We start from the raw sequence: 12,597 nt of genomic DNA, 5'->3' as shown, positions 1-12,597 counted from the left end.
CACATCGGAGTCGCTTGAAAGACGTTTGAATATAAAATCAAATACGATGTTGAAAAGCATTGAGAACAAAATATACAGAAAACTGTTCTTATACGGGCATAAATAATCTTTCCCTTTGGGTAGAAGAATTGCCCAAATTTGTATTTTTTTCCAATTTGAACAAATTGTTCATATAAAATGACTTGAAAACAAAGAGACTGCATGAACTGTTACTTAATAGAAAATGATGCAGCTATTAGTGTAATTCGAAAAACTAGTTTCCTGTTATGTAATCGGTACTGGAAATCAACTTTGGAAACCAGAAAGTACCAGAAGATCATGAGCAGTCAGCTCACATAAAACCATATTGTCTCATAGTATGGGTATTATCGGAAAACTTAGAACATCGTCGGAAAACTTCAAATATCGTCCGAAACTAAGCAAATAGTATTTGAAAGCGGTTGCTATGCCATTAAGAATTGAATGCTTGTTTTTGTAGTTTCATTATGAAGTAAATGCGTTGCCCGAAGAACATTTTGTATGAGGCGCCGATCACATATTTATATTCGCCAATAGTCAAATCTGATACGTTTTATTCAAAATAATCCCAATAGATGAACAGTATGGTATTAATGTCATAATAGTTGCATAATGTTATAATTTAATAAATTAATTTTAAACCATAGATATCTAATATTGACTTATCGGTCAGTTATAGTATCAGTGAACATTTTCTTTAAAAAATTGTAATGACTGTGTAAAAATACATCACTGACCTATTTATACAACATCACTGACTTAAACCTTATAAATTACAGAGACGACAGCACTGAAATTGTTGTATTTGAAGATATTACATATAATATATATAATACACTTTTTTCCTTACGTATAAATTAAGTAAAACATATAAATGAATAGTTACACAAAATGGAAACAACACTAAAAATTGGTGTTTTCATTTTTGTATATTCAGTCCTTTATATACATTTAATGAAGACAAAAATACTACCATGTACTGTTTATATTTACTTTTAGTTATCTCCTGGTGGTTTGTATGGGAACAGACAGCTATAAAAGTAATGTTTCCATATTTTTAGACGAAATATTGTCGACGTATGATAAAGATCTTAGACCTGGTTTTGGAGGTAATTAAATTATAGAGCGTATCATACTTATAGATAAAGGCAGTAGTAGTATACTGCTACTCAAAAGTCATAAATTGATTGAGAGAGAACAAATCAGGGTTACAAGCCAAAACCGACGGAAATATTTAATCTATAAGAGGGAAAAAACAGAACACCAAAAAACACCGAAGTACAACAAAAACAAACGCAAATGCAACATACCTACTTGGAAACGAACTATTTGAAAACAATTACAATATTTGAGACTTAGTACAGGAAGTTTAAAGAACAAATAATGGATTGAATCTGGTTGTATGACAAGCCAACCTCCCGCTTATAAGGCAATATTAAAAAAATATCGCTAAAACGACAACACTACGTGACTGAAATACAGCACAAACAAACACAAAAACACTCAGCAGAGAGAAAAACACAAATGAATAATTTCATTTTAGATACAAGTACCAGGATTAAAACTGTGTATGCCAGACGAGTAATTCGACTAAAAAAAATCGATCATCAATTATGCTCGTATCATGTAAATTAAATAGAGAAATTAATGAGGAAGTGGGAGAGCATTTATTATCAGAACCAAAAATTCCGAATGGTTTTGCCAAAAACAGCTACGGTAATCTATTTCTTTGCTAGAAAATCCTAATATAAGTATTTTAAAACAATTCAATGTCTCGTAATCAGTTGATTCATTATCAACCATTCAAATAGTAAAAATATAGATCTACTAACATGACTTATATCTATATAAAATAGGCGTATACAACTTGTATTATGAAGCCAATCACATTTTCTCTGGTCTCATTATTATTGGTAAACGTGAAATCATCGTTAGTAAAATTTCCCATAACTTCAGAACTTGTTAAGCGATTCGTGACTTTGCTGTAACAAAATACGCATTTGTGGTATTTCCTTACTATTTTCTCAATATCATGACAACTTAATTGTAGTTTAATAATGCTTTAAAAATATGGCAGAGACATTCAGATGTTATGCCTTGTCAAGACTATCATTAACGATGATGATATGACTCCCTTTATCTTTCTCTCTGCAATATTATTGATTCATTCTGATTTCCTTCTCGGCATTATTATCAACCTACAGTTTCTCTCTATAAAGACGGTCTAAATGTACATATTGTTTAAAGAATATATATCAAATAATTGATGCTACGGAATATAGGTCTTACAATTTAAGACCATTTGTATAACGAATTCTAATTAAAACTTGTTATTATGGTGGACAATTCATGTCACAAAGTTTCTACACGGTTGACAAAATTCAATACACGGGAACCGCTATTGTACTGTTGTTCTTCGTCTAAAAGGGACGACGAAAAAAAAGTTCAAACCAATTACACCAAAGAAAGAACGAATATGCTATGAGTGTGAGTCTTCGTATGGTAATCACAAGATTATTGCATCTGATACTCTTAAACATTAAAATGTGTTTATGTTTTAATAGGAAATCCAGTTGAGGTGTTGACAGACATATATTTGAGATCTATGGGTCCAATTTCGGAAAAAGATATGGTACACATATTGTCTTTTATACTATTGTATTTGTTCTCCGCTTACAAAAAATATACCAATAAACAAAATCAGTAGCGTATTATGATTAAGTAATATTAGTTTATTAACACTTAGGGAAGTGAATATGAATTTTTTGGACATCATGCAAAACTTAAAAGTATACAACAAGACAACTCATGCGATTTTTCACTCTTTTATTAATTTTCATATTTTGTTAAGAAGACGATGTCGTAAATTTCAATCATATGGAAAAATCTAATTTAGCTCGAGTTGTCTATTGAGACCATTTACGGCATTGCGTCTTTCGTTTGTAACATTATAGTTTTAACTATGCTCAACCTCATTAAAATTAAATACAATTTTGATTTACTTTCTTGTCTGTTCAGTTAAAAATACGATAAATGTTTAGCTTATTTAAACTGTTTATGTCAAAAATCTCTGCTTTGAAGTGTTAAGATCTGTTAAGGTTTTTTTCACCTAATTTCTTTAAAACTCCCCTCTGAAGACAGTAGTTTGAATGAATATATTACGAAAGCGATTTTTTCCCAATTTAACGAAGACAATTTCATCGCGAAAATTTCCAGCTTTACATCTTTTTTTATATTTTAGTTTTTGTTTGCCCTCTTGTAAAGAGTAACGTAACATACAACTCAATGGAACGACTGTTAATCATGTACACAAATAATTAACTTTAACTCAAACATGTTATGGAAGAATTGTATATAAACTTTAACCATACGTATACGCATTGATTCGTTTTCTTCAAAACGTTTCATCTCCCTTTTTAAAATGGTATTTTAAACGCATTGCAACACACTCCAGGTAAACCAAAAACAATACAATATACATATATCTTTGTCAAGTTGATAAAATCGTATTATTTCCTATTTTTCAAAGGTGTATTCGATTGATATATACTTCAGACAACGTTGGATGGACGAACGCTTAGCAACTAATTCATCGACAGAAAAAGAAAATATTTCTGTCAGCATAAAAATTCTTGAAAAAATATGGTTTCCTGACACAGTTTTTTACAACGGACGCAAATCATATTTACATATGGTTCCTACGCCAAACAGATTCGTGCGCATTGGACGGAATGGATCTATTTACTTCTCACAACGGTAAGCTTACGATTTATCAAAATAAGATGTGTTTGAATTTTTGATTTTGCCTATTTCTTAGTTACTTTTCGCATAGAATTTTCCCTCGGAGATCGGTATTTTTGTTATTTTATTTTTTAGATATCTAAATGTACTTATAGCGCGCCGTGCCCTCAAATAATCCATCGTGTGCAGTAGACTTGTTATTTCCATCACTGATGGGGACAGACATTTGCAATTACTTAAATCAAAAATGACTTCTACCAGACGAAATACATTTGTTAAATCGCAGATTGTCAATCTACTATTCAGTATACTAAGTAAGAAAGGAGATATTGTTATATGTCTTTTTCTCCTCTAATAAAAAAGTGACATTAATGTAACTAGGACATATCATACGAAAGTTTGTGGGGCGTTAATAATTCTACAAAACTTGGTCAATTATTCCAGAACACGAAATCTCAATTACGGAAGCTATTCTTGAGAAAATAATGAAGTACCGGATGACATTGCATTGTCTGCTCTTGATCGGGTTGTTGTCTCTTTGACATATTCTCAATTTCCATTCTCAATTTTATGAAGTACCGAAGCGTTGTTAACTTATTTTTTCTTGTTTGACTCTGACAGCAGTACATATCGAGTATTCAACAGTCAGTTTTGTCTTCCACTGCAATCAATGGCCCCACCACCATTTTCTGTTGCCTAGCAACGACTTAATCTGCAGTGTTCTTGAACTGACTCTTCTTCCCTTCTCAGACTCATTCTATTGACATCAACCTAACCACCCTTTCCATCCTTATTTTTGTTCTTCTTTTATCTGTTAATAGATATAAGAAGAAGTGGTATGAGGTCAATGAGACAACTTTCCATCGAAGTCACAATTTGTAAAAGAAAAGAAAAACCATTAAAGGTCAAAGTACGATCTCTAACACGGAGCATTGGCTTTCACCGAACAACAAGATGTAAAGAGTCGCAAAATTACTAGCGTAAAACCATTAAAACGGGATACTAGTATATATGACAAGATTTGCCTTGCTGATATTGGTTTATATTAAATTTTTTATCTGACACGAACTGGGAATCTATAAGACTTCAGTCAGACGTGAAAGTAAAACGATCATTTATCAATGCAATTTTACAGTTTTATGTTCATCTCAGAGAAGTTTGATGTATAGAAGAACAGTTAGTTTTGTCTATAAATGAGGTTTAACATGGAAACATTTTCATTTACGTTAAGGAGATTTAGTACTCGAGTTTTATTCTCTAAATTGAATTTGAGATCAAATGATCGCTTATACTGTGAAAATACTTTTCAAATCATCCGCACTTTCTGTTGTTCTTATAATTAAAGAAAAACGATTAATTGGCACGCAAAAGAAAAACGAAATAGATAACAAATATTAACCTATACCGTTCTTATTTAACCCTTAAAGCAGACTTAAGTAAAACTTACAAAAACCGAAAATCATAACAGTGAAAGTTTCAATACGTTAAAAATAGATACTTCTGAATAGTTTTTCAGTTTATCGTAAATTATATCATAGTTTTTTCGTTGAAATCCCCCGGCAACCTCACACGACATTGTGTCGTGAGGTTAAGCCGAGGATTACTATCGTATAATTACGATACATAGAAAAACTATCTATAAATTATGAAATATCTATAACATAATTGTTACAGTTAAAATGACAAATCATTTCAAGAGGTTATTTTTTAATTTTGCAGGTTAACAGTCCGTGCAATATGCAAAATGGAACTGCACCATTATCCACTAGACTTCCAGACATGTCCTTTATACTTTGGAAGTTGTAAGTGTCTAATGATTTATAAACAAAAAATAGACAAGTTAATGTTTTACAGTGTTTTGGGGTTTACAGAATAGCAAACAAAGAATAGAGAAAAATGGAACCCCCCTCCCCTCCAAAAAAAGAGAAAAAGTTGTTATCCCCTTTTAAATTATGTATTCCGCCATTTTTGTACATAAGACTTATTCAGTATCATAAACCATTTACTTGAAAAATTGCAAAGTTCGTGTCTTATCAGACAGTTGTGGTCATGACATTCCGTCTCGATTTGATAGTCGTGAGTTCCTTATCAACCAATATGACAGTTCTTGTCCATTCGTTTTTGATGCGTTTTGTTATTTTATTTTGCCATGTGATTATGGACTTTCCAAATTGATGTTCCTCTAAGTTCAGTATTTTTGTGATTTTCAATTTTAAGTTAATCACAGGGATTCCCGTTACTCTTTGAAAGTCGTTAGTGTACCTAGATTCCCTTTATATTTTGAAAGTCGTAAGTGTCTTATCAACCATAAAATAATGTCGTAAGTGTCTTATCAATGATTTAACTTAATTACAAAGATTCCCGTTATGCCATGCATGTCGTTTTACAAGTGTCTTATTCACTATTTGAATTACAGTCACTTTCTCCACGATTTGAAAGAAGTAATAACATTAACAACTACTTTTTTGTACACCAGGTGCTCATTTTAATAACCAATGTCTCTTCAGTGATGCCAGAAGACTGAATTTGTAAGTTAAGAGATTATCAACCAAAACAGGAAGTAAATGAATTAATAACCGTTCGAGTTCCCGTCACGCTTTGATACATGTAGTCGTTATTGTCTTAGATATAAGAAGTTGTGGTATGAGTGCCAATGAGACAACTCTCCATCCAAGTAACAATTTATAAAAAAGTAAACCATTACAGGTCAAGGTTATCTGCTAGTATTTTGTTGTGGCTTTTTTATTATTATTAATAGATGTTTACCACTTCCTTTTTTCATATTGGAAAATATTTGTGATTCGTGATGTTTCTTTTAACTTGTAGTTGCTTATTCTGAGGACGATGTGAAATACACTTGGAATTCTGGGAAAGATGCGTCTGTAGCTCGAGCGCCTGACATGACAATGTCTCAGTTTGACCTCATTAACTTCTCTGCGGAAACTTCATTTACATATAGAAAAGACGGTGAGCATATCAATCGCACAATTTTCTTTTCCGGTTGGTTTCGTGTTTTAACTCTTTTTCAGGGACCGGTCATATCCGGAAATATGAACAAATCAATACACATTTAAGTTTCTCTCAATTTTGGTTTGGTTTTCATTGTAGCTACGTGCCACTGCTTGTGGAATTTTTATTCCCCGAGGGTATCACCAGCCCAGTAGTCAGTACTTTTGTGCTGACATGAATTATCATTGCTATGGTTATATTTATAAATTACCTGTTTACAAAACTTTTGAATTTTGAAATACTAAGGCTTTTCTACCCCAGGAATAGATTGACTTAGCTGTATTTGGCAAAACTGATATCATTATATGCTTAGCTTCTATAATCATCTATGAATTTCAAGTCCACAATAAACAAAACTTGACGAAATTGTTATTTAACGTACCGACTTTACCCAACACAATAATGCTCTATGCATTTTATAGAATTTGATAATTGTGAACGACGACACGATTATTGCTAATGTTTAATTCATTGGGAAGATTGTATTTCTATCAATGAGAAAAAGAAAGTCTGGACTAAACAGACGTTATTTAAGATGATATTTATCTGTTAATTGCAGAAACTATATCATTTATTCATTATGCCTAGAAGATGTCATATTGATACATTATCTCTAATACAGAAACAACGTGCCTTGTTATTAATTTCACAAAATATCAGACACTTTTATCATCGTCTTATAATTCAATGCATAAAAATCATTTCTGAATAATTGTGAACTATTGGCGTATTGATATATTCAATAACAGGCGCCTGTCAACTGTTATCCATTCGGAACTCTCTGCATAACCGATAGTTAAGTGATTAGTCAGTTCGATGATGAATGAACGAGCATGCTTGTGATCTATCTACTAGTTTTGAACACAAAATTACTATCATCAATAAATAGTGTCAAGGAAATTTGATACAAATTCAAAGCATTTATTTAACATCAATCCGTTTAATTTGAATTGCAGTCAATATGTTACAACAATATATATTTCAGTAATGGAATTGGAAGCTGTCAATCAAAGGCAATGTTCTGTAAAAAATAAACACAAAATGGTCGTTTCGGTATTAAATGAACAGGGTCTGACATTATGTTTTCACTTCATCATGTTTTCATGATTAATACATCATGCATATTGCTTAATTAGTCTACATATTCGCAGTCTGTACATTTGAATACTCTGCAATGTATAACTTGAAACTCATTTTCGAAAGAGAAGGCGACTTGACATAACAAAAACGATTTAATCAATACGACAAAATTAACAAAATACAATAATAACAAAATTTAATCAGCAATTTAACGAAGTATGCTTTCAATCAACCATGCACGTTTTCATCTTGGGGTTTGATTAGACTATCTGATTGAATGCAATTTAATACCCGGTTTTACTTATATCTTGATTGTGTGCACATTTTAAGTGTAACACGTATGGGGCGCTTTCGCAATCATGCAAAATAAATCCATACGTATGTCCGCGTTTGTATCGAATGCAGTGATATCTAACTTTTTATCAAGATTTATTATTATAATGAATCTAATTTCAGTTAGACAATCCATGCTGACAGTTTATTTCAATCTAAGACGACATACGGGTTACTTTGTGATAAATATATTTGTACCCTGTATGTTACTAGTTATTTTATCATGGGTATCATTTTGGATTAATAGAGAAGCGACATCAGACAGAATAGCCTTAGGTAAGTGAAGTAAATGAAAGATAAGAGACATCATAAGGATATTACAATTCATAAGTCGTAAGCAAACTGACAATGCCATAGTTATAACAAAACAAACAAAAAATGAAGAAAAGACATAGAACAGAACACAGAACAATACATAGAAAACTTGGCTTAGCAACACACAAAACAGTCCTGTGTACTTGTAATATCAAATAAAGGGTAGAGAATATTGATATTGCTTTTCGACATCACAATCGTATCAATAGAATTATACTTTTTATGAATTTTGGTTCTCAATGCTCTTCAACTTCGTACTTGGCCTTTTTAACTTTTTTGGATTCGAGCGTCACTGATAAGTCTTTTGTAGACGAAACGCGCGTCTGGCGTATACACTAAATTTAGTCCTGGTATCTATGATGAGTTTATATACATGTCACTAATATAATCCAACGCGTTCATCTCAAGAAACGCGTTATTAGATCTGATTTTATACACTAAAAATGCATCCCAATATCATATACATTTAGTTTTATGTATTTTTTTTTGGATAAATAAACTCATCATAGATACCAGGACCAAAATTTTATATTTACACCAGACGCGCGTTTCGTCTACAATAGAGTGACGCTCTGAATAACTTAAAAAACAGGAGAGAAAAATTTACAACACAGAATTTTTAAGTGATGTTAGCTCTACATTCAACACTAAAAACTATTGAACAAGCATTTGAATCCATTTTAGTACAAAAACCAGAGGTGAAACCAACGTCATATGGAAGTAACGCAGTTCCAGTTTCATAAATGTGTTCCTAATTATAGAGAAATGTACGAGGATAGCGGAAGCGGATTCTTGCCTCGACAAGTTGAACAAGAAAACTATGTTTATTGCGACGTTAAATAAGACTGAACGGACAGTATATCAAACACAGACAAATATAAACCCTTGTAATCTAAACTATGAAGACAATGACAAAAGTGCGAACATATGTATGATGATTACTATCATATATGATGATATTATCAAGGAATTATAGAACCTGCAAATTATTGTTTTCTTAAATTTGAAGGAACGACGACAGTTCTGACCATGGCTTTCTTAGCGCTGGACAGTCGTAGTGACCTACCTCGTGTAAAATATGCTACAGCATTAGATTTGTATATTGCCTTATGTTTTGTATTTATTCTGAGTGCAATAGTGCAGTTTGCAATAGTTCATCGTTTCACAAAACATGGCCATGGAGATGTGGAGCCATCACCAACTGATAACGATGATGAAGATGAGGAAACTGAAGACGAAACTGTAGTAAGAATAATATATAGTGGAACTGAAAAAGTGTAATCTGGAATCCCTATCGATACATAATGCCATGTCCAATAACAAAGATGTGTTCCCGTAATCGTTTGCGTTTCAATTTAATACTAATCAACAACATTAATAGAATAATCAACAAAACACACAAACAAAACAGAACAGATTGTAGATATAAAAAAACACTGCACGACTCATACTGAAAATTATATCAAGTATGATGTCTCCTCGACAGAATCTGCTTACTTCCTCATCGCCTGGATCAAAAGATGATTTACTGAAAACTAAGAGGGGCGAAAGATATGATAGGGACATTCAAACTTATATGTACAAAATAAACAGACAACGACATGGCTTAAAAAAAATCAATAGACAAACAATAGGATACAAAACACAACATAGAAAACTAAAGACTGAGTAACACGAACCTCACCAAAAACTGGGATGATCTCAACAGCCCGGCAGGTCAAGCAGATCCTGCTCCACGTGTGGCACCTATCGTGTGGCACACTTTATTTTGAACCAGGTAAATACAACTTATCAACTAATATAGAAAAATATTATTGGACAAGAAAATGAAAAATATTTCACTTACCATGTATTATTCCATACGAAGTGGCATTAAAAGTTATTGTATTTACTTACCTTTCATTTATTTGGTACTTGCCTTTTATCGATTTCAGTACACAAGGAATGGGAAACCTCACAACCAATCTTTCCATCCAGACACAAATATTCCTAGTAATCGAGTGTTCCTTTGTCGAAGAGAAAGTCGTCTCCGTGTATGGTTATCCAGCTTACGTATAAAGAATCGAAGACAATTCAAAAGACGAAAGCATAGAAACAGTGTCAGCCAAATTGACAGAGTGTCTCGGGTACTCTTTCCTCTAGTCTTTATTTTACTCAACTTTCTATACTGGAGTTTTTATCTAAAGTAGGATTTTTATTTTTACTCAACAATAAAAATACAAAAACTAAATTTATTTCGTATTGGTTTACACATGTAAGGCTAAGGGCATTACTTTTATTTGCAATAACAGTGCTTGAACCAGAAACTATTAGAACGTTTAATCATCATCATCATCATTCATCATTTAACAGTTCGAAAATAAACTGATAACGCCACGGGTAAAAATGAAAAAGACAAACAGACAAACAATAGTACACATGACACAACATAGAAAACTAAAGAATAAGCAACACGAACCCCACCAAAAACTAGGGATGATCTAACACGGAACTGGATGGTTCTAATCCAAACAAAATGTTTTAGTTAGAAGTGGTTCCGGATATACTACTGGATTAACCGAAATAGACGAAACTGAAAATACAATTAAACGACTTGATATTTTTAAAGTCATCCGTATAAGTCGAAGACAAACTGACATCGTTATTGCAATGCAAAATTAAACCTTTAAAAGACAAACACCAGTCCACTAAAAACAACATAGAAAACTAGAAACCCTAACCAAAATCCAGGGAATGGTTATCTCAAGTGTATCGAATAGGATGACAGATGCTACTCCTTATCTGTCATCTATCGTGTGTTATTACGTTTTCGGTAGAAAGACTCATTTGGGGATGTCGCGTTGGGAGAAAAGTTTTAAAGTTTCTATCTGTCCTTTATATTTTTCACAATAGTTGAAAAAAATCCCAAAAATTGGAAAATTTTATAAAGAGCAAAAACTCCAAAAACGAGTTGACCAGCTGTGACAGACCAGAAGCATTTATAGAAAAATGCATTTGTGTATCCACTCAGAAGTAATGAACTTACGATGTACCACTAAAAAAACATTTTATACAAAATTGAAAGATATTAAAATGATTTCAGTAGCGATGAGAAAAAATAATATTAAAAGGACACAATACATCAAAAGCATGTTGGTGAGACGAAATAAGACATAAAAACTAAAACTTTTATCAAATGATTAACAATCTATCATTAGCCACCCTTTTCCACAATTCCACCAGCTCAATACCTGATGAATAAACAGCAGCGGACTGATATTTGTCATTCGAAACCGGTAAACTACTGCTATAAAGTATACTTATTAGTTTTGCTCTTCGTTGAAGGTCGTACGGTGACATATAAATGTTGCTATTAATTTCTACGTCATTCGGTCTCTTGATTGGCAATCTTACTACATCACTTTTTTCATAGCAACTTGCATTCTCTACAAGGTGCTCGAATACATAAAATACTACTACATAATTAGTTACTCAGATCATTATACTTTCATTCGTGAATATTACATTCGCGAAACACAACTATATATGTACAGTCATTAATGATTGAACTAAAACATTGATAAAAGACACCAGACATATGTATAAGATTTAACAAAAAACCTTCGAGATGGCCCCACATGAACTACTGTGGATTCATTATTTTACTTTGGATACACATGTAAGTGGACTCCGTGGGTACAGGTGAACCACGAATTTAAATGTTCAACGAATCACAAATATTTCCATGGTATTGTATGCAGACTTTGGCAGAACCACGAAATTAAATGTTCACGAAAGTGGAAGTTTTGTTTAATCCACAAAAATTGTTATCCAGGAAAATAGACGAATCCACAGTACTTAAATCGGAATTAAAGAGTTAGTGGATATCAAGAGAAACATTATGTTGGATTGACTATTTGAGGCCTATGCTAACTACAGGCACAGATTCATGCCAAAATTTACAAAATCAACTGCAAGGTTCAGCGTTAATTCTAGAGTGCCTCAATGCACTGTACTGGGTCCTGTTTTATTTAGTCTCCATGTCAATGACTTTGTGGGTCAGTAGATACACAAAAAAACCATCTGGTACGTAGTGTAAAATGGAAATAAGAATTTCAAATT

At 32.4% G+C, this 12,597-nt stretch overlaps 1 protein-coding gene across 1 annotated transcript in view; it reads left to right on the top strand.

The window, feature by feature from the left end:
* The window catches only part of LOC139486209 (gamma-aminobutyric acid receptor alpha-like), an 82,440-nt gene extending 71,427 nt beyond the window's left edge, over positions 1 to 11,013 (top strand). The window contains exons 2-9 of the mRNA XM_071271003.1: positions 1,018 to 1,127; positions 2,583 to 2,650; positions 3,548 to 3,774; positions 5,479 to 5,561; positions 6,586 to 6,726; positions 8,305 to 8,457; positions 9,506 to 9,741; positions 10,431 to 11,013. Coding sequence (XP_071127104.1) covers positions 1,018 to 1,127; positions 2,583 to 2,650; positions 3,548 to 3,774; positions 5,479 to 5,561; positions 6,586 to 6,726; positions 8,305 to 8,457; positions 9,506 to 9,741; positions 10,431 to 10,685 — 1,273 coding nt within the window. The 3' untranslated portion in view covers positions 10,686 to 11,013. The remainder of the gene's footprint in view (positions 1 to 1,017; positions 1,128 to 2,582; positions 2,651 to 3,547; positions 3,775 to 5,478; positions 5,562 to 6,585; positions 6,727 to 8,304; positions 8,458 to 9,505; positions 9,742 to 10,430) is intronic.
* Positions 11,014 to 12,597: the final 1,584 nt, after the last annotated feature.

This window comes from Mytilus edulis, chromosome 8 (genome assembly GCF_963676685.1).
Source record: "Mytilus edulis chromosome 8, xbMytEdul2.2, whole genome shotgun sequence".
NCBI lineage: Eukaryota > Metazoa > Mollusca > Bivalvia > Mytilida > Mytilidae > Mytilus > Mytilus edulis.
This window is presented reverse-complemented; position numbering and strand designations above follow the sequence as displayed.